The following is a 26,148-nucleotide window of genomic DNA, read 5'->3' as shown; positions in this document are numbered from 1 at the left end:
GGGCCGTCTATTGTATGCGTTGTGTCCGTATTGCATTGGGCCATCCGGCGACTATTTACATGGATGTGTAATACCGCGGGATAGAGGCATCGGACAACTGTGGCCACAGGGCGCGGTAAGCGTGGATAAAAGAAAGTAAAATAAATTGTGAATCTATGTAATACAATACGTGTTGAGATGAGAACATGCTTATATGACACTGTGATATGTAATGCCATGATGTTTTTCTTTAATCGTGATAAGATGTGTTTTGTGATGAATATGTGATATGTATGAGTGGTAGGGTAGAGACTCACCCTTACACAACATTTTTCAGGAAACCAGGAGGAATAGTACCAGGCTCACAGTACATGGATGGATGAGAACTGCTATAGGACTTAGTTATTTTTGAGTTACGTAATGGATAATTTCAGTTCTATAGCATTCTTTTGAAACAGTTGTAAAACTACTATTTCTTTTTGTTGCTGATGAAAAACTTTAGAATCTTTATTTTTCTAAAATACTTATGAATTAATGAAATTTTACTCTATGAAGCGATGATGTCAGCATGATGCAAGTGATGATGTCAGAGTCAACGTTATGTAACCGATGATATCAACATGATGCAAGCGATGATGTCAGCGTGATGTCGCCGATGACATAAACGTGATGTCAGCATGATGTCGCCAATGACATCAGCGTGATGTCACTGTTGACATCAAGGGCTACTATACATACACAGTTTCTTTCTACTCAGAAAGTACTACAGATTTTTCTCAATGATATACTACAGGCATGACACAAAGCATATGATGTTACAGATGCTATATTGTGATTTTCAATAGTATAGAAAATTATTTTTTATAGAATTAAAATATGCTTTAATATTTATTTAATTTTTGAAATATTAAAAAATGTGCAGAAACTAATTTAAACCATTTTTCTTTTCGAGATTAAAAAATTAAAATCATAAAATAATTTATTTTTAACATTTTATGTTTAACAGCATATGTAAGTTGTATGACAATTTATGTTAAAACTTTAAATAATTCTGAACTCTCTTTTTCATTATGCTAACAAATGTTTCTAATTGCAAAAGGAAAAAATATTAAATATTTTATATATTTTTAGTATAATATATACATGTATCTTTTCATTTAATACATATTTTATAAAATAATTAAAAAAATATTTGATGGATTTATCGGAGGACACATTAAAAATAAAGTAATATCAGTTATAATATATTGTCAACAAATGTCATGTTAGAGTTGTAGCAAAGCTTAAGATGAAATAGGATCGTTTTTGTTGTTGTTGTTGTTGTTGTTTTTTTTTATATTTTTTTATATTTTTTTTATCTTTGTAGTTTTATTTAAAATCTTTGAGTTTATAAAAAAAAATAAAAGTTAAACATATTGACCTTATAAAAAAATTATATTCTTGTTTTGGTTATATTTTAGTAATCTTTGTTTAATATTCTTCGTTAGAAGCTTAAAAATATTTTATTATAGTTGTTTTATTTTACTCCTTAAACTATCTTATAAAAGAATACAAAAAGTAAGTTAAGAAAAATAAATTTAAGTAACAGTTCTATGTTAATTAATTCGATTTCATTGATTGAAAATACAAAGCCAACATGCTTCTCACTAATCTACATATTATGTCATTAAGTTACAACTTTCGAAGAATTTTTTATATTCAATGCTTATGTAATAAATCTAAATCCTCATTTTGCAGGTTGCCTTTAACTTATTCAAGATTACAGAATTCATAATATCCATTGCATCCAAACTTGCTGAATATTTGGTAGATCCAACATTGCGTGAAGGACAATACTTGTTTTGCGTTGGAAATTTCTCAAGAAATCTTCAGATTGAAAAGAAGGAGCTTAAATCAACAAAAGGGAGGGTGGAGGAACAAATTGAGGAGGCTCGGAAGAACGTAGAAGAACCTGAGGAGGCTGTTAAAACATGGATTAATGATGTGAATAAAATCATAGAAGAAGTGGAGAATTTGCAATGAAAGCTAAATGCAAACAATGGCTGCTTTCGAGGGTGGTGTCCTACATGGAAGCGATACTGTGTGTGCAAACAATTGCCGGAGAAAATAGAGAGAATGAAATTCCTGAATAAAGAAAGTACATTCAATCCCTTTTCACACCCTCTCCCACCTTCAAATTTTGAAGTTTCTTCTTCTGGAAATTTTATGCACTTCAAGTCTACAAAGGAGGCTGAGCATAAACTTTTGGAAGCTCTCAAAGATGACAATAACTATGTCATTGGTTTCTATGGGATGGGAGGATCAGGAAAAACATCCTTATCAAAAGAAGTGGGCAAGAAAGTAAAGAGGAGGGATTTTTGATCATGTCATATTTACCACAATTTCCCAAAATCCACAAATCAATAATATTCAAAATGAAATCAAAGATTTCTTGGGATTTAAACCTGAGGAAACAAGTATTTCTGGAAGGGCAAAGCAATTATCAATGAGAATTAAAAGTGGAGAACGAATTTTAATAATTTTGGATGATGTTTGGAAGAAGCTTGATTTTGAGGAAATTGGAATTCCTACTGAGGGTGACCACATAAAAGGTTGCAAAGTCCTTATGACCACACGTCGTCTACGAGTGTGTGATTTGATGGGTTGTAACGTAAAAATTCCTCTAAATCTCTTATTAGAAGAGGAATCTCAGGATTTGTTCAAAATGCATTCTGGTATAAATGGTGCATTGAATGAAGTGGCATTGGAAATAGTTAAGGAATGCAAAGGGCTTCCAATTGCAATTGTATCTGTGGGAGCTGCTTTGAAGGGGAAGTCTGATAGTTGGTGGATATCAGCATTGAATGATCTAAAGCATTCAAAACCACTTGATGTGGATGAAGGCGATAGAAATGCTTTCACTTGTCTTAAATTAAGCTATGATTATTTGAGAAGTGAAGCAGCCAAGTCAATCTTGCGAATGTGTAGTATGTTTCCAGAAGATCATGAGATTGAAGTTGAAGATCTGTTTAGATATGGAATAGGATTGGGAATACGTGAGGAAGTTGACTCTTTTGAAATAATAAGGTGCAAAGTGAATGTGGCAATTGAAAATCTCATAGAATCTTCTTTGCTAACTTATTCTAAAGAAGAAAAGAAACATGTAAAAATGCATGATTTGGTTCGTGATGCGGTCTTGTGGATAACACGCAAAGAGAAAAAAACCATTGAGCTAAATCCAAAACAAATGCTACATGAATTGTTAAAGGATGAAGCTGTTAAGGAGTCATATGTTTTATCTTTATGGGGATTGAACAAAGACTTGGTTCTTCATGAATTGAATGTTCCAAAACTTGAGGTTCTTTTGTTGAGCTTATCTTGGTACAGGGGGTATACATTGAATCTTTCAAATTTATCATTTGAAGGTGTGGAAAAACTCAAGGTTATGGCAATAAATGGGTCTAGTTATCGGAATTCAATATTATCATTGCCACAATCAACTCAATGGTTGACTAATCTTCAAACTCTGCGATTGAGAGGGTTGAAATTGGAAGACATCTCTTTTGTTGTAAGCCTAAGGAACCTTGAGATTTTGGACTTACAATTTAGTCAATTGAAGGAACTGCCTAATGATATTGGCAAATTGAAAAAATTAAAATTATTAGATCTAACACAATGTGAAATTCTTGATCAATGTTATGATGAAGTGATTCAAAGATGTTTACATCTAGAAGAATTATATATCTATGGTTATGGGCTAAGCTTAAAGTCATATGAAACCTTGGAGAAGAATGATAAGTTATTGAAATTGCAAAGCTATGTTATAAGTGTTGGGGGATTGAATTATTTTTCCTATAGGATATACAATTTTCCTAACAGAGTTTTCTACATGGAAAAGTTCAATACTTTAAATCCTGGAAAAGTTACCAAGGCTCTTTTGCAAAGAATAAATATAGTTCATTTACTTGAACTTCAAGGAGATTGTAAAAGCTTCATCCCTGAAGTGGTTCAAGCTGTAGGAGGCATGAATGAATTGACTGAGCTCCGTCTTGACAATTGTGACAAGATAGAATGCGTCATCAATAAAATTTCTCCACATGAATTTGGCTTCATCCAAAAAATAGAAAAGCTACAATTATTATCTTGTATTAATTTGAAGCGCATATTTTCATGCAATTTATGCAATCTCAAATGCTTAAACATAATAGCATGTCCTAAGTTGGCATCACTGTTTCCAATGTCCGTTGCCCAAAATCTTTTGAAGCTTGAAGAAATGAAGTTGTCAAGGTGTGACATATTGGAACATATGATAAGAGAAGAAGAAAATGGAATTAATATTGCTCAAGAAATACTTCCAATCCCTGACAATGACAATTCTTGCCTTGGTCAACTTGAAGAACTTCAACCTCACAATTCTCAATTCCAAATCCAGAATCTCTTTCATCTTTTAAGAAAACTCGAGCTAGAGAATCTTCCATGTTTTCTGAAAATATGCGAGAAAAACTGTTACCCACATTCGCCATCTACAAAGAAACAACGTCTGGTAAGTTATACTTCATTATTTACTTCCTAAACAATTACCTTGTTTGTTTCCAAATAGAGGATAACCATTTTGCTTGTTACAGAAAATGCTCCATGATGTTGATTGTAGTTCTTGTGAAAATAATAAAAAGAGGACTATTTGATGTAATAAGACGATGATAATCCACCCAAAAATAACATTGTGCGATTTCAAAAATTGGAAACTACTAATTAATCATTTCCTCTAAATCGTGCTTTTGATATTTTAATATTTTTTGTTCTCTTTTATGTAGAAACCAAGGACAAGTGGGGTGAATGAGAAGCTGATGAGTGGTGATGTCTCGACTCTGCAAATATCTGTATTGGGCTTCCAACATCTTCAAAGTTTAAAAGTGGTTAAATGTGAAAAAGTGAAACATCTATTCTCAATGGATGTCCTTCATATAAGACTACCTCACTTGACTTTCCTATACATACGTGAATGTGAAGAATTAGAGGAAATTATTTTGGATAATGGGGAAACTCAAAATACATACAATGTTGAAGGATGCTTTCCAAATCTTCGAGAGTTAAAGGTCAGCAAATGCAATAAGCTCAAGAGACTTTTCTCTTCAACCTTTGCTAGAATGCTTCCACAACTACAACGTTTGAGAATAACAGATGCTACTCAATTAGAAGAGGTCTTTAGTCATAAAGCTAAAAACAACAAAGAAAAATTTGTACTCCCAAACCTGTGGGAAATAACACTTGTAAACCTGCCTGTTCTTGTTGATATTTGTCAAGGGATGAAGTTACATGCGGTAAAGCTTACTCGCATTGAAATCGAAGCATGCCCCAAATTCACTACAATTTCAGAATATTTGCAAACGGTACTGAAGAATCTTTAATTTTTAGAAGCTACATAAAATGCTTATTCTTAAACAAATGAAGATTATAAAATGCTATTCATGTAGAATTTATGGTAACTTTTAATATTGGAAATGCAGGGTGTACAGGGATGTGATGAGGCCATGTCTGATCAAGTCTTAGATTTTCAAAACAAATCATTTATCTCAAGTGTAGAAGTGTTGTATTTAACAAATCTAAGCAATCTAATATTTCTATGGAAGGGGCCGTCTTTAATCAATTTCCACAGGCTTCAACACCTAACAGTAGATAAATGCAGTAAATTGAAGAGTGTCTTTTCCGTCGATGTCATTAGAAGCTTTCCACAATTGAAAGCACTACGTGTTTACTATTGTGAGGAGTTGGAGGAAATAATTCCAAATGAAGAGGAGAAAGAAAGGCAACACATATGCTTCCCAAAATTGCAGGGTCTTACAATTTTTGGATGCAACAAGTTGAAATGTGTCTTCCCTGTGTCCATGATGAGAGATATGCCAAAGTTAAGCTACATGTACATAAGGAACTGCTCTGCAGTAGAGCACGTTTATGGAAGTGTAGACAAAGCCTATGATTCACAAGTCACAGAGCTAATGCTTCCAAATCTAGAAAAACTTTACCTCCTAGAATTGCCTAACCTCGTTGACCTTTGTGGAAGCTTACAGACTCAATATCACTTCAAGGATTTGTGTTCTTTAAAAGTGAAAGACTGTCCAAAGTTGTCTTCAACACCAACAGCGTTTCTCCATAAATTTGTTGAAGGTATTCTTTATACACTCAAACCTTAAAGATAGTATTTTATCAATGTTTATTAATAAATATTCCAAAAAGAAAAAATTGGTTATTTATAATTACATTTTTCTTATCAAATTTTTTTTTATAACTCAATCGACTAGTGAAACTCTTTTCAATTGTCAACTATTTTATCAATGTACATTTTTTTTGTGTTAAAATTTTTTAATTGATGTTTGATTAGTTAAAATCATTTTTTTTTATCAATGTTTGATTAGTTAAAACCAGTATCTTTTGCATAAAAGATATAATAAAATTAGTAGAATAAAATAAATTTTCTACGTTTAATGGTTAGAGAAAAATTCTTACTCCCTATATATTTAAGAAATTTTGTAAATAAAATTATTTAAGCTGTAAATTTTATTAAAGTTTTTCTATCTAAAATTAATCATTATAAATTGAATGCATTAAATTGTATTATACTCAAAACTCAGATCAAGATATCAAATTTCATAAAAATATTAAAGAAAAATCTCAAAATTTCTTTCATTTCACTTCTAATTATAGTTAAAGATATACATTTTTAGAAAAAAGAGACTCTTTTTTCTATAATAGTTATTTTTAATATAAATAATAATAATATTCTTACTTGGAGCCAAATTTTTGATAATTCTATCTATCTGTCTATATATATATATATATATATATATATATATATATATATATATATAATTGTCTTATTATATAACTCATATTGTCTTTCTTATTTGTTCCAGAAAATGAAGCTTGTGTTGAACCAAATTCATATCTTTACCAGACCTTAATTCTAGGCTTCTTGGGCAGACTACGTTGCAGAAAGGGCTGCTACCATTCTTGCATATATTTTGTTCTTATGTTATTTTTATTATACATAATACATCTGATTTCACATACTTAAAACGCTAATGTGTTAAATTTTTTATTTGATTTTCAATCAATCTTCCTTCTATCTGTGACGCCTCGAATTTTGATAATATAGATTATTGATAATTATATATGTATGAGTATTTATATATGAGGGTGAATGTGGAATGTGCACTCAAGTGCGTGTTGATAAGATGTAAAATGCATTTGAATGCATAGATAATGATGTATGTGTGCATATATATATATATGAAAGCATGATTGGGCTGGACTGAAAATAGGCTAAGTGCCTGGTGCAGGATATCCTCGCTGTAGCGAGAAAATCTCGCTGTAGCGAGAGGGCCCTAGGAAGAAAAGGGCAAAACTGTCGCCTTCTCGCTGTAGCAAAAGGTTCTCGCTGTGGTAAGAGAGCGACAAAAGGGACTGTATTTCTGGGTGTAGATTTTGCTGTAGCGAGATTCTGCAGAAACCAGAATGCAGTTTCGTTTGAGATTTTTGCTGTGGCGATAGAGGGCGTCGCTGCAGCAAGAGATTCCTCGCTACAGCGAGAGTTGTTGTTGTAGCGAAAGTGTTGCAATCAAAGGGTTTTTAAAAGGGGGTTTTAGGGATTTGAGATTCATTTCTCAAATTCCCTCCCAAATCTCTTCAATCCTCCCGACCCAAAGCCCTATTCCACCGATTAATTGTCTCCAAAGCCGTTCGGAAGCTTGATTGAAGGCTGAATCCATGTGAGGAACACTTGGAGGTGAGTTTTAATGGTTAAGGTTCTGTTTCTCATCTCCTTTCGTGTGGGGAGCACTTTCAAAGTTGAATCCGAGTGCGGGTCTTCAATCCAAGGTAAGGAGGACTCTACCCTACTCTATTGTATGTGATTTGCTGTTGTTTTGCTGAATATTGTGTTGTGGTTGATTTAGAGGGTAGAAAATTGCTGAGAAATGTAATGTGAGCCATGTGTCGTGATATGTGAACATTATGTATATTTACCCGAGTTTGATGAATGTGGATTGTATATTAAATGTTGTGTGATAGAATGTGGACTCGTATGCCGAATAATGTGAACCAATGTGGGCCCGAAGGCCGTGTAATATGAATGATATGGGCTATGTGCCGTGTGTTGCGATACGAATGTGGGCTGTCCGCCGTGTGTAAGCATGAATATTGCATGTGTGAATGGGGCGTGTTAGTGCCGTTGTAATGTGCTGTGAATGGTTCAGCGATACATTGAGGGTGTGGAAGATGAGGATGGTAGAAATATCTTGGGGAAGAGGGAGTGATGGTGACACCGACTGTGGAACGGGTGCACCATGGGCCACACACTCTCTTCCTGACTAGATCTCTGATCACTATCTTTGCTGAGTGACCCGTGACTGCTCACGTGGTATCCGTAAGGCGGGAATAACCGGCGATCATTCATGGTGTAAATCTGTGATCACAGTGCCACAGTGAGTGTGGCTGGCGTGCGTGTGCAAGGGATTGTTATTAATTGTAATTTTGAATGTGAAGTGCCGTTGATGCCGTGAGTGGATCGATGTTAAATTGAAATGTACTGGGTAATGATGTTGTCCGTGTTTATGTCTATATAAATGTATTGGAAATGAGTTAAAGGTGAGACTCTATGTTTGATTGTATTTTGGTAGTGTAGAGTACTCACCCTTACATTAATTTTTCAGGTAATCAAGACGATCGACACCAGACTCAGTAAAGGGACGGATGAACTACTATAGGGCTTAGGAAATTAATTTGAGAACTGTTGTAAATGAACTAGTCCTGTAGCAGTGATTTGATGTGAAACTTGTAACCCTTCTCTTATTTTGAAATGCTTTATGAAACTTTTATTATTCTAAATTTACAAAATTATTATTTATTAAAATATTTAGCTCTCCGTGACACATTTTGATCAAGTGATGGTATACAAATATTTAGATTGATAATCTATTAAAATTTAATTTAATTTTTAATAGTCTCGTATTTTTATTTATTCTTGTCTAATAAATTAAATTTTTTTACTATTCATGATAAATTGCGTTATGAAAATTGTTTAACAGTATTAATGAGTAGTGTACAAAAAATATATATTCTAAATAGGCTGTGACTTCTATTGTCCAAGTCCTCTTTTATTATTATTATTATTAAGAAGTTAGAAATGCTTTTTGATCCCACGTCAATCATTTGACTTTGGTTACCACATTGGTCGTCAACCACTTATCCACCTAAAATCTTAAATTTAGCTATAATCCTAAAGCCCAAACCATCACATTGAGGGTATGTACTTGAAAGAATAGACCAGTCAAATTTCCACTAATTTGGACATTGAAGTGTTTCTTACAAAAAAAACTATCCCTTTTAAGATTATTAAAGTATTGTGATAATCCTTTCTCAACCTTCAGAAACCACCAATACCATGTATGTAGGGTTAATTTAAGTATTCAAAGATAATAAATTTTAAATGAAAGATACTAGTCATCGAATTTACATTTTAAAACATACTAAATATTATTTTAAGAATCCAATCCTTTAAGATACTATTTTTAATTTCCTTATCCTTATTGCAAGTTAATATTTTCTTTTAACTTATAAAATGAATCTCATAACAATTTTAAGAAGTGAATATCATATTAATATATTGATTTAAAATATTTTTTTAATAAAATGACCATTAACAAGACTTATATTTTTTAATCAATTTATATTATTAATATTATAAATATTCTTTTTATCAATTTGCTCTTAGCTTGACAAAGAAAACTACTTTTTCATAATTTTAGAGAATAAATTAACAAATGTATATGATTTTAGGGAATAAAATAATGTATTAATCATTATTTGTATGTTTCAAATTCTGAGTTTTTTGTCGGTAGAATTTTTTTTCTAGGTTAACATTCTTGGATCTTCCTAAATGTTAATGGGTGATTAATATGAAGTTTGCTTCCGTTCATTTGTTTCACAGTTTAACATTGAAAGCAACGTATCTGATTCTTGGACCTAATTATTACTTAAGCTTTTCTCGATAAACTAGTTGAAAGTTTATAATTAGTATAATTAATGTTATTTTTTAAAAGCTATTAGCTTCTTTTATGTGATATATTCCAAATGACTAAACATCTTATTTTAAATATACATTTTTTCCTTCAAAATCACATTTGTTTACAAAAAAGGAAGAAAAAAAGCAAAGTATCTTACTTTCTTTTATTTGTTTTACGTACATTTTAAAACTTGGAAGCAACGTATCTTAACTTCTTTACTCAAAACACAATTTATCACACACCCTTATTAGTTAATCTCCTCCATTCAACTATCTTTTTGGTTTTCTCATCATATACACATTTCAAGAGCACAATTGTATCCTATAGCCTGCGATTAGAGCAAAGACTATAGAGGTGAAATTATACAACTCTTTACATTGTTCCCATTTTAGCAATTTTTACAAAATTATATATTTCCCCCTCAAAAATTTTCAGCACAAAATTGTATAGTATACCTTTATAATTACAAAATTGATGTAAGAAAATTTTCATTTGCATTCCCAACATTAGAAAAATCTCACATATAAGTCTATTCTCATGCTTTTGAACTTCCTTCCAACTGTAGTTTTTTCTCCATTTTTGTCTTGGTAGAAAATCATAGACAAACATTTAATATATACATTTTTATTTAAAAATTAAGATTCCATTAATTCATGCCATTAAGGTTTGACTGAATTGCATACTATTTAACAATTCACTTTTAAATCTTGGTTTCATGTGTAAGAAGGGAAACACTGCATCGTGTATTGAAGATCTTCGAATGAAACAGATGTCTCTCCAAGCCAAGGTACAAATAGAACCATTAATTAATATTTTAACCCAATTAGAGCATGTCTAAATTTTGTACACTCATATGTAATTTTGATACTCTTCTGACCTTAATTAATCTTTTGCAAGTAATTTTCTTCAATTAAATAGTTCAACTCTGCAAAAAAGAAGAGATTATATAATATTGACGCGACAGGAGTGTGTATATCATTCTTTGTGATTGAGACAAAGTCCATACAACATCTACAGGTAAAATGTTGTAACTCTATTTTTTCCATTGTTATTTCTCACATTTTTAGGGTGTTTGTACATTGTAATCATGCTATGTGTAACTAATAACTACACAGTTAATTTTATTAGCTTTTTATTGAGTAATTTCACCTAAAATTATCCATTTAAAAGCTCCTATTACATATATCATGCTTACAAGCTTTAAAATAAATATACAACTATTTGATATCACATCCATGGTGTGAGATCTCTCATTTTTCCATTGTAAAAGATTTGCATGATTATTTTTTTTATATAACATTGATATATAGGAATAAATTTTTATATAACATCTTTATCAAACATCTTGTTGCATGATATCATGTTTTTGCTTACTTATCTGGTCTTATCCTATCATAATCTCTACTTACATGTCCATCTTTGCCTTTCTACAAGAACCTTGTTTCTTTTCTTTACTAGTAATTGATTTCTAATTTTATTGTTACATGTCCTATCTTGACTCATCCTGGTACATGTCTCTCTTTGAATTATTACAAGGTCTAAATTCCTTTTTATTAATTAAGGCTTACTTTCCAACTTGTTTTATTTTCTATACTTTAATAAACTTTATAACTTAAAAATTTTATATTTTTAACATGAAACTTAACATACTAAATCAAGTTTCGAGGATCAAGGTTTTACTCTCCAATTATGCATTTACTTTTATCATACTAAAGTGATTAACGTACTGCCCTCCTTTACCTCAAATTAAGTGGATTGAATTCTCACCAAAAGGAAGGTGAACTTGCAAAGCCTTGATACTTGAATGATGTATTAAAGAACTCCCCCAAAAGGCTATTAAAGTTTCTTAGGGTTTTAATTTTATCCTTCAAGTTTAAAGATGAAACTTGAAAAAATGAGTATTTAGGCAAGAGTTTTAGCAAAAGAGGTGTTTCTGGTTGAGAGAGAGTTTCAAGAGTGAATAGAACTCTTGGTGCAAGTGAAAAGAATCTCTTCATCCACCTCCCTATTTATAGGCAAAAAATTTAATGGCTTGACTTAACTAATTACAGAATTTAAGTCTTAATGTATCCTAATTAATTGGAATTAGTTTTAAATACCTTACCTAAAGTAATTTAGGTGTATAACTTCACAATCATGCAACTCCTTCACAAGACAAGCATCTTGCTTGTTAATTTTATTCCTTGCCAATCCATGTGTTTTTAAGTTTTATTCTATGCTTATTTAGATTAATTTTACTTTTTTTTCAATAAGTTATTTAGGTAAGTTTCATTAACTTGGTCAAGATGAAGCGAACTCATCGAATGATCTAGCATGTTAGTACATAGGTGGTCATTGAGATTTAATTGAGAAAAACCAAATTCAACACCTATCTTAGACTAGGTTATAATTTACCCTAATTTTTAGTTATTATTTATTTTGTTTATATTATTTTCTTGCGTGGCCAATTCCTTGTCATACATGTGGTCGGCCATGTAAAGGGAACATCCTAAGGTGTCTGGTGCATTCTTGTTTACAAATTAAAAGGAATGTTATAACTTATAGTAGAATTTCAAGGATATTTTGGTAATCTCACTTTTAGATATTTTAGTAAATTCACTTTTAGAAGTAAGAATATTTTATTTTTTTCCACTAATCATGATTAATTACCATTAAATGTAACATCCTTATTTTCCTTCAACATCATAATAGTATAAAATTGGAAAAACTTGAATAATCGAACTATGGAATTTAGATAAACAAAAACATTAATTAACATAGTCGTATTCTAATCTCATAAGGTAAAACATATATATATATATATATATATATATATATATATATATATACTTCTTAATTTACATCAGAGTTATTAAAATACATTAGGACTATCTATTCACATTTACAAAACTCAAAATAATACAAGTCCTAATGAGCAGTCTGTCCACCAAATGACCAAGTGGCACTAGTCTTCCCCATACCAACCCTCTATCATCACTATGTCTTCAACATCCAGATCGTCATCCGAGCCAAGATACAGATCACCCGGATCTGCAGTGACTTGAGTACCCGTAATTTGCTCGATTGTCCATCGCGATGGTATTCTAGAATAATCATGGTCATGGTACGTGACCAGATGTGTCCATGCGCTGGGTTTCTCTTAGTACCAAAAAAGATGTAAATGCAGAGGGTATGATGGATTCTATGCACCGAAAAATCAAAAGGGACGCTAAAAGCTAGCTCCAGCTCCAGCTCCATCATAACAGGTACCTCACTATCATATACAAGAATCTTAAAGTAACTAAGTCTTTGGTACTCGCTAAATACATTATTTACCCTATTAGTTACCGAACTATCTACTACTCTAATTCCCTCTGTGGGTGCTGTCATCTGAGTTCCTTGAAATGGTTACATAAGGATGAGTCTCTACATTCATTACCAAGCATACATACGCAGAGAATTCAATAGTACAGATAAAACATCAAACATGCATCATATAACCATATCATTTATGCATTTAAATTTTGGTTTATCTCTATTGATCCTTTCATTACTCATTTCCATACTCAGTTTCATTCTCATTTCCATTGGCCCTAGGATCCCTCAGGGTCTTCCTTAGCATAGATAGTTGCTGGATAGCCACAACTACACAGATACAACGTGTGATGATCTGGTCCCTTTTAGCAAAAATATGGTTAGGAGTATAGGTCAAGAAACAAGTGTAAAATTTGTGGTGCTCCTACTTTCATTTATAGTGCACAATTCAAGAGGAGCATCCACTACCCTAATTTTTCCAAGACTTCTCAATCTTCTCCATCTTCCACACTCCCAGTATACCTCTGAACTATCTATACTCGTCCTTATTCTTATCGTACTCTTTCTGATTTCCTTTCTCTTTCTCTTTTTCTATCTCATCTTTCTATATCTCTTTCTATTTCATTATTCCATCATATATTACTTTCTCATTGCCAAGGGTTATTTCTGTCGGACTCAGTACACCACATACATGCTTATATTCAAATAAAGCATACTCATCATCTATCATTTCAAACATATTTCAAACATCATAGAGCATGTTCTAAACATGATAAACACATGTTATCATTCATTTCATACTCATTTCAAGTATTTTCACAAATACACACAACAATTCTTAGCAATGATATAAAGCTCTCCTTACCTCGACTATGAGCTTACTAAGATATTTTGTAAAGGATCCTCGTTCACGGATAGAAGTTCTCCTGAATATCAACAGATATCCATCAGAACCAAAAACAGGAAAATGATCAGGAAAATAGAATTTTACCCAAGAAAACTTACGTAGAATCGTCCAGAATCGACGTTTAAACTTGATTATGAACTGAGATAAGAGTTTCTACGGCTTATATCTGAGATAAAGGGAAGCGAGGATTCAGAGAAAAGAGAGAATCACGTAGGTTTTGGAAATAGACTAAGTTTCCATGCTAAAAATCTCTTAAATACCCCTCAACCCCGCGCGATCTCGCTTGAGTGACTGTCAGCTGGCTTGAGCGATGTCATCTCGCTTGAGCGACTGACAGCTCGCCTGAGTGAGATATGCAGACCGCAATCTCGAACCTTCTCTTTTAATACGCTCGCTTGAGCGAGCTCCATCTCGCCTGAGCGAGATGGTATCCAGAGAGCACGGCATTCACCTTGTGTGTCCTTGCCTGAGCGACCCAACCTCGCTTGGGCGAGATGCTCAGCTCGCCTGAGCGAGATTACCCTTGCCTAGGTGAAGCGGCAGCGGGCTCAGTCTTATCCCATTCTCGCTTGGGCAACCATATTCTTGCCTGAGCGAGAGTCTCCTTGCCTGGGCGAGATAGCTCTGTAACTGCCTCTCTGCACGAATTATCTCGCTTGTGCGAGATCCATATCACCTGGGCGAGATCTACTGCACCTAAACTCCTTTTAAAATCATCTAACTCCTATCTAAATGCTTTCTAATACTAATGCCAATTAATATTACACAAAACACAATTTACTAATTAATAAAAAGAGGGTGTTACATTAAACAAAATTAATTAGTATTTAGTGTAACATCCTTATTTCATTTTTTCGTATAGTTCATAATTTATACCATTATAAGTCATTGAAAATTTGTAGAGTTCGTATATGTCCAAGCTCATTGTAATCAAGTACTAAAAACTTCATCTGGATAGGTGATTTACACAAATATTTTCATTCAACTTAATAAAAATTTGGTACAATAAAATATTAATTGAGATGTTAATCATAATCAAAAGTTATAGGTAAAAGACTGTACAGAAACTTGCTAAATAAAATACAATAATTTACAAGTTGTATGTCAAAGTATATGAAGTTTACCATAATATTTACATCATCCAACTACTGTAAAATAAAACCCAGAGCAACCTCACTCAAAACCAACTGCTGAAGATCGGTCCTACTCATCTCCAGTGTCCTAACTCTCTATCTCAGCTAGGTCCTCTGAGTCTAAGTCATCATCAGAATCCAGATACCCATCGCCAGAGTCAGCTTTGAACTCTGTCCCTGTGACTTGCTCGAAGGTCCATCGGGTAAGTCTCCCAAGAGAGTCATGGTCATGGTAAGTGTATAGGTAAGTAAGGGCTGCCGGGGTCCTCACCGTACCTCTGTACATATACAGACATAGGGTCTGGTGTATTATACTTCTAGGGTAATCAAAAGGAATACTACAAGAATAGTTCATCTCTATCATGACATAAACCCCAAGTTCATTTTCTACTAATACAGCAAATTTAAAATAGTTTACTCGCTGATACTCATTAAATACATAGTTTAATCTAAAATCTACTGAGCTATCTACAAGTCTAACTCTTTCCTGGGGCTCCGTCATCCTGGTTCCCTAAAATTATCAGTAAAGATAAGCATCTATTCTATCCTTACGCACATTATCATACAATCATACTTTATAACATGAATATCATACCACTAGTCTCATACATTCATCACATAACACATTCCTATCACACATATCATTCAACAATTCATTATTCAGTTTCCTTTCTCATATTCCAATACGCACTCCCAGTGCACTGTGATCACAGATACCGATGCCTCTAGCATTTTCGAGGTCTTACTCAACTAGGTAAATAGTTGTCGGTTAGCCTATGTACAAGGATACAACATGTACAATACTCGGGCTCCTTAGCAAAGACATAGTCAAGAGTCTAGTCAGGAAATGAGTGTGAGGCCATGTGACACATTTGCTTTCAGACAGAGTGTGTACACATACGCGAATGTCGCTCACTACCCTACGTTTTTCCAAGATTCTCATCGTCTCCGGACTCTATACCCCCAGTGTATCTTTGTAACTATTTACACTAGATCCAATCCAAATTCGACTCTTAATCATTATCAGAATTATCCACTTTCCCACTCATAAGATCGTGTATATTAGAGCACTTCTGCACTAAGTCCATTCCCACTCATTTCACACATGCATTTATTCACACAATTCCAATAGTATATCTTTTCATACTAATGTCATTTCAGCATATCATTTTACTCAAACATGTTTCATAATATCACACCAATATCAATTAGCAAGTCTCATAACCTTTCACATTGAGTACTCATCATGGAACACGCATAAGCATATATTGGCCATTTGGCCCAATCAACCAATCATTTCAAACAATCAAACAATCACAGTTTCTGTCATACTTTACTCCACCGATATCTCAAACAGCTAGTTTCATACCATACTCATATAACAGTTCTTTATAAGCATAAAATAATATAATATTATATTATAGCGATAAAATAGAGTTCTCCTTACCTCGAAGATGAGTTTACGGAGATATATTACAAAGGATCACTGTTCACAGATGGAAATTATCTTGAATACCAAGAGATATCCATCATAACCAAAAATAGGAAAAACGATCGGTGAAAACAAAATTTTAACCGAAGAAACTTACGTGAGATCATTTAGAATCAACATTCGAACTTGATTATGGAATCAGATCAGAGTTCATGAGGCTTTAATCTGAGTAAAAGGAAGAGATAACTCAGAGAAAATCTATGGGAGGGACGTGAGTTATGAAACAAATGAGTTTCCTATGCATGAAATCTCTTAAATACCCTCAGTCCCCGTGCGTTCTAGCTTGAGTGAGGTCTAGCTCGCTTGAGCAATGATATCTTGCTTGGGCGACTGACAGCTCACCTGAGCAAGATATGCAGATAGCAATCTCGAACCTTCTTTTTTGATACGCTCGCTTGAGCGAGCTCCATCTCGCCTGAGCGAGATGGTGTCCAGAGAACACGACCTTCCTCCTGTGGGTCCTTGCCTGAGTGACCCAATCTCGCTTGAGCGAGGTCACCCTCGCCTAGGCGAGGTGGCAACTGGATCGACATTATCTCATTCTCGCCTGGGCAATAATCTCCTCGCCTGAGCGAGAATCTACTGCACCAAAACCTCCAAAATCACCCAATCTCCCATCTAAAGGCTTTCTAATACTAATTAGCATCAAATACAACATAAATTACTAAAAAGTGAAAAGATGATGTTATATTTAACCCTTTTTAAATGTTTAGTAATCTTTATTTAATGGGTAGCTAATTTTTATTATTTTAGAGCAATTTTTTAATTATATTGTTTCTCTTATATTTAAAATATTTTATTTGGTTCCATTTATGTCATAGAAAATAATTTCTAACTCGTACATACAATCTGTTTTAAGGTTTAAATCATATTAAAAATGATACATTAGATTCTATTATAAAAACGAAATAGTAAATAATAAAGATAGAATTTTATTTATATTCAAAGAATTTGAAATACTACACGTTAGAAATCCTAATTTATTTGAGTCTCATCTTTTATAAAGATATCTCTTGTATAAAATAAATAATTTTTTTTTTTTTTGCTAATTTTTAAGTATTGTTGCTTACTTGTTCTTGAACTTTAACCATTAACAATTCAATTAGTTTATATATAGTTGGGCACCCCTAAAAGATAAATTTTATGATTCATAAAATTGGGTAAGAGAACTTTTCTAATGTTAATAAACTTTCTTGGTGGCTTGAAATAGGAGAGTTGTAACAAAGCATAAGATGAAATAGGATCGTTTTTGTTGTTGTTTTTTTCACCTTCTAAAAAAAATATATTCTTTTTTTCGTTATATTTTAGTAATCTTTGTTTAATATTCTTCGTTAGAAGCTTAAAAATATTTTATTATAGTTGTTTTATTTTACTCCTTAAACTATCTTATAAAAGAATACAAAAATTAAGTTTAGAAAAATAAATTTTAATCACAGTTCTATGTTAATTCGATTTCATTAATTGAAAATAAAAAGCCAACATGCTTCTCACTAATCTACATATTGTGTCATTAAGTTACAACTTTCGAAGAATTTTTTATATTCAATGCTTATGTAATAAATCTAAATCCTCATTTTGCAGGTTGCCTTTAACTTATTCAAGATGACAGATTTCATAATATCCATTGCATCCAAACTTGCTGAATATTTGGTAGGTCCAACATTGCGTGAAGGACAATACTTGTTTTGCATTGGAAAATTCTCAAGAAATCTTCAGATTGAAAAGGAGGAGCTTAAATCAACAAAAGGAAATGTGGAGAAACGAATTGAGGAAACTAGGAAGAAAGCAGAAGAAGCTGAGAAGGCTGTTGAAACATGGATGAATGATGTGAATAAAATCATTGTAGAGGTGGAGAATTTGCAACAAGAGCTAAATGCCAACAATGGCTGCTTTCGAGGGTGGTGTCCTACTTGGAAGCGATACTGTTTGTGCAAACAATTGCCAGAGAAAATAGAGAGAATGAAATTGCTGAATAAAGAAAGTACATCATTCAATCCCTTTTCACACCCTCTCCCACTTTCAAAATTTGAAGTTTCTTCTTCTGGAAATTTTATGCTCTTCAAGTCTACAAAGGAGGCTGAGCATAAACTGTTAGAAGCTCTCAAAGATGACAATAACTATGTCATTGGGTTGTATGGGATGGGAGGATCAGGAAAAACATCCTTATCAAAAGAAGTGGGCAAGAAAGTAAAGAAAGAAGGGATTTTTGATCATGTCATATTTACCACAATTTCCCAAAATCCACAAATCAACAATATTCAAAATGAAATCAAAGATTTCTTGGGATTTAAACCTGAGGAAACAAGTATTTCTGGAAGGGCAAAGCAATTATCAATGAGAATTAAAAGTGGAGAACGAATTTTGATAATTTTGGATGATGTTTGGAAGAAGCTTGATTTTGAAGAAATTGGGATTCCCGCTGAGGGTGACCACAGAAAAGGTTGCAAAGTCCTTATGACGACACGCCGTCTACGAGTATGTGATTTGATGGGTTGTAAGGTGAAAATTCCCCTAAATCTCTTATCAGAAGAGGAATCTCAGGATTTGTTCAAAATGCATTCGGGCATAAATGGTGCATTGAATGAAGTGGCATTGGAAATAGTTAAGGAATGCAAAGGGCTTCCAATTGCAATTGTATCTGTGGGAGCTGCTTTGAAGGAGAAGTCTGACAGTTGGTGGATATCAGCATTGAGTGATCTAAAGCATTCAAAACTAGTTGATGTGGATGAAGGTGATAGTAATGCTTTCACTTGTCTTAAATTGAGCTATGATTATTTGAGAAGTGAAGCAGCCAAGTCAATCTTGCGAATGTGTAGTATGTTTCCAGAAGATCATGAGATTGAAGTTGAAGATCTGTTTAGATATGGAATAGGACTGGGAATACGTGAGGAAGTTGACTCTTTTGAAATAATAAGGTGCAAAGTGAATGTGGCAATTGAAAATCTCATAGAATCTTCTTTGCTATGTTATTCTGAAGAAGAAAAGAAACATGTAAAAATGCATGACTTGGTTCGTGATTCAGTCTTGTGGATAACACGCAAAGAGAAAAAAACCATTGAGCTATATCCAGAACAAATGCTACATGAATTGTTACAGGATGAAGCTGTTAAGGAGTCGTATGTTTTATCTTTATGGGAATTGACGGAAGACTTGGTTCTTATTCATGAATTGAATGTTCCAAAACTTGAGGTTCTTTTGTTGAGCTTATCTTGGTACGGGGAGTATACATTGAATCTTTCAAATTTATCATTTGAAGGTGTGAAAAAACTCAAGGTTATGGCAATAAATGGGTCTAATTATCGGAATTCAATATTATCATTGCCACAATCAACTCAATGGTTGACTAATCTTCAAACTCTGCGATTGAGGGGGTCGAAATTGGAAGACATCTCTTTTGTTGTAAGCCTAAGGAACCTTGAGATTTTGGACTTACAATTTAGTCAATTGAAGGAACTGCCTAATGATATTGGCAAATTGAAAAAATTAAAATTATTAGATCTAACACAATGTGAAATTCTTGATCAATGTTATGATGAAGTGATTCAAAGATGTTTACATCTAGAAGAATTATATATCTATGGTTATGGGCTAAGCTTAAAGTCATATGAAACCTTGGAGAAGAATGATAAGTTATTGAAATTGCAAAGCTATGTTATAAGTGTTGGGGGATTGAATCATTTTTACTACGGTAGACACAATTTTCCTAACAGAGTTTTCTACATGGAAAAGTTCAATACTTTAAATCCAGGAAAAGTTACCAAGGCTCTTTTACAAAGAATAAATATAGTTCATTTATTTGAACTTCAAGGAGATTGTAAAAGCTTCATCCCTGAAGTGGTTCAAGCTGTAGGAGGCATGAATGAATTGACTGAGCTCCGTCTTGACAATTGTGGCAAGATAGAATGCGTCATCAATAAAATTTCTCCACATGAATTTGGCTTCATCCAAAAATTAGAAAAGCTAGAATTATCTTCTTGTATTGATTTGAAGAGCATATTTTCAAGGAAAAGCAATTTATGCAATCTCAAATGCTTAAACATAGAATCATGTCCTAAGTTGGCATCATTGTTTCCAATGTCCGTTGCCCAAAATCTTTTGAAGCTTGAAGAAATGAAGTTGTCAGGGTGTGACATATTGGAACATATGATAAGAGAAGAAGAAAGTGGAATTAATATGGTTCAAGCAATACTTCCAATCCCTGAGAATTCCTACCTTGGTGAAATTGAAGAAGTTCAACCTCGCAATTCTCAAATCCAAATCCAGAATCTCTTTCCTCTTTTAGGAAAACTCGAGCTAGAGGAACTGCCATGTTTTCTAAAAATATGCGAGAAGAACTGTTACCCACATTTGCCATCTATAGAGAAACAACAACTTGTAAGTTATCCTTCCTAAATAATATCTTGTTCGTTCCCAAACAGAGGATAGCTATTTTGTTAGTTACAAAAAATGGTGTTATATGCTCCATGATGTTGATTGTAGTTCTTGTGACAATAATAAAAAGAGGAATATTTGATGTAAAAACACTATGATAATCCACACAAAAATTGGAAACTACTAATTAATTATTTAATCTAAATCGTGGTTTTGATTTCTTTAAATATTTTTTGTTCTCTTTTATGTAGAAACCAAGGACAAGTGGGGTGAATGAGAAGCTGATGAGTGGTGATGTCTCGACTCTACAAATATCTGTATTGGGCTTCCAACATCTACAAAGTTTAACAGTGGTTAAATGTGAAAAAGTGAAACATCTATTCTCAATGAATGTCCTTCATATAAGACTACCTCACTTGACTTCGCTAATCATAAAAGAATGTGAAGAATTAGAGGAAATTATTTTGGATAATGGTGAAACTCAAAAGATATACAATGTTGAAGGATGCTTTCCAAATCTTCGAGAGTTAGAGGTCAAAAAATGCAATAAGCTCAAGAGACTTTTCTCTTTAACCATTGTTGGAATGCTTCCACAACTACAACGTTTGGAAATAGCAGATGCTACTCAATTAGAGGAGGTCTTTAGTCATGAAGCTAAAAACAACAAAGAAAAATTGGTATTTCCAAACCTTTGGCTAATAGCACTTGAAAACTTGCTTGTTCTCGTTGATGTTTGTCAAGGGATGAAGTTACATGGGGTGAAGCTTCATCGCATTGAAATCGAAGCATGCCTTGCTCCAATATCAGAATATTTACAAATGGTACTGATGAATCTTTAATTTTTAGAAGTTATGCGTATTATCAAACAAAAGAAGATTATAAAATGTTATTCATGTATAATCTTGGGGTAACTTTTTTTAATATTTGAATTGCAGGGCGTAGAGGGATATGATGAGGCCATGTCTACTCAAGTCTCCGATTTTCAAAACAAATCATTTATATCAAGTGTAGAAGATTTGCTTTTAAGAAACCTAAGCAATCTAATAGTTCTATGGAAGGGGCCGTCTTTAATCAATTTCCACAGGCTTCAAACGCTACGAGTGTATAAATGCAATAAATTGAAGACTGTCTTTTCGGCCAATGTCATTAGAAGCTTTCCACATTTGGAAGCACTCTTCGTTACCGATTGTGAGGAGTTGGAGGAAATAATTCCAAATGAAGAGGAGAAAGAAAGGCAACACATATGCTTCCCAAAATTGTTGTATCTTTCAATTGATGGATGCAACAAGTTGAAATGTGTCTTTCCTGTGTCCATGATGAGAGATATGCCAGAATTAAGGTTCATGAGGATAAAGAAGTGCTCTGAAGTAGTGCACGTTTATGGAAGTGTAGACAAAGCCAATGATTCACAGGTCACAGAGCTGATGCTTCCAAATTTACAAGAACTCGAACTCAGAGGATTGCCCAACCTCGTTGACCTTTGTGGAAGCTTACACACTAAATATCACTTAAAGGATTTGTGGTATTTAACAGTGGAAGATTGTCCAAAGTTGTCCTCAACAACAATAGCATATCTCCTAAACTTTTTTGAGCAGGTATTCATTATACACTCAAACCTTAAAGATAGTATTTTATCAATGTTTATTAATAAGCTAAATTATGCTTTTTAAAATATTCCAAACATGCACAGTGACATTATAGCTAATTAGTAGTACAAGAAATAATAAATTGGGTATTTATAATTAACGTCTTTTCCCATCAATTTTTTTCATATAACATGTAGACCTACATTTTGATAAATGTATTGTAGAGCAATTTTGATAAGTTACATCTTTATTTATTATTTCAGCGAGGAACAAGATGATAATATTTCTAAAGGTCAACAGGATACTTCAGGTAAAGTATAGATTTTTTATATATAAATAAATCTTCATATTTATACAAACTTTATTACCTGTGAGAGAAGAGCTTGGGTCAACACTTCAAAACATTTAATTTTTATAATTAATGAACTGATATTTTACATTTGAGTCATTGTTTTTCATTCTCAAGGATACATATTTTTATATATTTTTTTAATTATTCATATAAATTATTTTATATGAAAAACTCAATTTTATTTTTAATGCCAAAAATTTTTATATCTAAAAATTACAATGCATAAATTTGAAATTTAATTCATAATATCACATTATAAATTGATTTACATTATTTATTTTCAGAATATTGTAAATATTTTATCCATGTATATTTCATAATAAAATAGAATATTTATTTTTGACTAAGAACATATCTTTAGTATATTTTATTTTAAATTATTTGAAAATACAATATTTTTATATTTCTAAATTTTAATGAATTTACAAAAGTGATTAATTTTGATACACTGTCCATATAAGAACTTTTATACCGTCAATCAATTAGAATACATATAATTTTATAATTGGATGACAATGTAAAAAATCATTACACTATCAATGTATTTTAACTAAAAATAATAATTATTTTTATGTGGTTTTCAACTTGAGGCCTAACAACACACTTATTCTTTAATTCAGCCATACGTAAGGAGAGATGTGCTTCTTCACAACTTTCAATAACTATTATTTTTAGTTCAGTACTGATTTCATGTATTAAACATTACATTGAATTATAGTTTTACTCTCTTTAATTTAAATTATGTATATTATAAAATATTTATAAAGTTATTTAAGATTTTTAATTTTTAAATTTAGTAATTTATTTTTTATTATTTTTTCTATCTAAAATTAGTCATTATAAATTGAATGCATTAAATTATATTATACTCAAAACCCACAGATGAAGATATCAAATTTCATAAAAAAAATAAAATAAAGAAAAATCCAATTTTTTTTCCTCAAAATCATGTTTTTTACATCTTTTTTTACAATTTCTCAAAATTAAGTAATAATAATATTCTTACTTGAAACGTGTTTACTAGTTTAGTAAAAACAAATTTATGTTTTATCGAGCCAAATTTTTTACAATTCTCTCTCTTTATATATATAGAGAGGAGGTAGGATTTTCTTATACACGTTTAAATTTAAAAACTCTTATACTCGATTTAAACTTTTTATTTAACTTACATCTAATGAATTATAATTTATTACTTTACAGACCGTTAGATATAAATTAAATAAAAGGTTCAAATTAAGTGTAAGAATTTCTTGACTTATCCCAGTATGAGAAAATCATTTCATATATATATATATAATCTTGTTATATAACTCATATTGTCTCTCTTATTTATTCCAGAAAGTGAAGCTTGTGTTGAACCAAATTCATATCTTTACCCGACTCTAATTCTAGGCTTCTTCGGCAGACTACGTTGCAGAAAGTGTTGCTACCATTGTTGCTTATATTTAGTTCTTATGTTATTTTTATTATACATAATACTTATGACTTCGCATACTTAAAACGCTCATGTATTACATTTTTTAGTTGATTTGTAATCAATCTTCTTTCTATTAATTCCATAAATTTAGCTTTTATAAATTACATATTTATAAGACTAAGCAAACAAACAAAAGAAAGAAAAAGAGTTAAACAAGTACATATATTGATAATCATCAAATAATAATTATTTTACAAACTTGTTTTGCTTTACTTAATTATAACTTAGCCCTTAATTGTTTTATCAATTTTTAAGTACCTAGAAAGCTTTCTTCACATGAGATATTTAAAATGTTATTATATCTAATACAATAAAGAACAAGAAGGGAGAAAAAATAATTTTTTTTTTCTAATTAGACTTCTAATTAACAAATATAGTAGTACTCCGAGAACACACAAGCCTTCATTCAGCCTCTTCTATTTTTTTTCTCCAAATCCAAATTGAATAAGCTTGCTAAGATGACCCCAACTAGCCAGCTATATGCATTTTCAAAATCAACCTTAAAAATCGTATCCTCCTTTGTTTTTTCATTTTTTGCAAATTTGACAACTCAATATATGATGACTATGCCGTCAAATATATATCTTTAGAAAGGAAAAATATATCAATAAATACAATTAAAAAAGATTGAGAACAACCTCTCAAACAGGTATCCAAAAATAATAGAGTTCACATATCTCTATTTCTGTCACATCCTTTTTTGCCAAAGCATCAACAAAAATATTTACCTCTCCATGACACAATTTGATCAAGTGGTAGTATATAAATTTTTAGATTGATAATGTATTAAAATTTAATTTAATTTTTAATAGTCTCATCTTTTTATTTATTCTTATCTAATAAATTAAAGTTTTTACTATTGATGATAAATTGTTTAACAGTGTGAATAAGTAGTGTACAAAAAATATATATTCTAAATAGACTGTGATTTCTATTGTCCAAGTCCTCTTATTATTATTATTATTATTAATAAGAAGTTAGAGATGTTAATCTACAAAGTGTATTATGAACAAAGGATGCATAAATAATTCAGTTGCCACGTTATTCCTCTGCAACACCAAATCCTGGGTAAGTTTATGTAGGTCTTATAATACACGACACTTTCTTTTATAACATTTTTAAGAACAATCTGCACCTCTTAAATGGATCTCACAGTATCCCATATTTTCACATGTAATCAATATTTATTTTAATTTTAAATGAAAATTTAAAATGATTTTATTTTAATTTTGCACTTGATAAAAAAGTATAATATATTATAAATAATATCACTTATTTATAATTGTTTTTCTTATAAGTATAAATTGAAACATTATAAAAACATAAAAATACACTAATTAATTTTAAAAAAAAAGAGTAATATAAATTTAAGACTATTTAATTTTGATTATTTGTATGGCCAAAACACTCTTTGATCCCACATCAATCATTTGAATTTGGTTAAACTTTCATGTTGCCATCACTCCTTCCAAATCTACCACAAAAGGACGTTTCTTTTGGGACTATAGACAAATATT

At 31.8% G+C, this 26,148-nt stretch overlaps 2 protein-coding genes across 2 annotated transcripts; both read left to right on the top strand.

Annotated features, from left to right (window-relative positions):
- The first annotated feature begins 2,017 nt into the window (after window positions 1-2,017).
- LOC113857460 (probable disease resistance protein At4g27220) lies at window positions 2,018-6,149 on the top strand. The gene is made up of 5 exons (XM_027489389.1): window positions 2,018-2,059; window positions 2,197-2,311; window positions 2,406-4,501; window positions 4,773-5,348; window positions 5,466-6,149. Exons 1-5 carry the CDS (start codon window positions 2,018-2,020, stop codon window positions 6,147-6,149), a joined length of 3,513 nt encoding a protein of 1,170 aa, XP_027345190.1.
- Window positions 6,150-18,447: 12,298 nt separating this feature from the next.
- Window positions 18,448-24,603, top strand: LOC113857454 (probable disease resistance protein At1g61180). Its single transcript, XM_027489376.1, has 4 exons — window positions 18,448-21,219; window positions 21,468-22,037; window positions 22,152-22,811; window positions 24,547-24,603. Exons 1-4 carry the CDS (start codon window positions 18,448-18,450, stop codon window positions 24,601-24,603), a joined length of 4,059 nt encoding a protein of 1,352 aa, XP_027345177.1.
- Window positions 24,604-26,148: the final 1,545 nt, after the last annotated feature.

The sequence above is a fragment of the Abrus precatorius genome, unplaced genomic scaffold, assembly GCF_003935025.1.
Source record: "Abrus precatorius isolate BTA unplaced genomic scaffold, Abrus_2018 Scaffold1, whole genome shotgun sequence".
Lineage (NCBI taxonomy): Eukaryota > Viridiplantae > Streptophyta > Magnoliopsida > Fabales > Fabaceae > Abrus > Abrus precatorius.
Note: the sequence above shows the minus strand (reverse complement) of the source record. Positions and strands in the feature narration are given on the sequence as shown.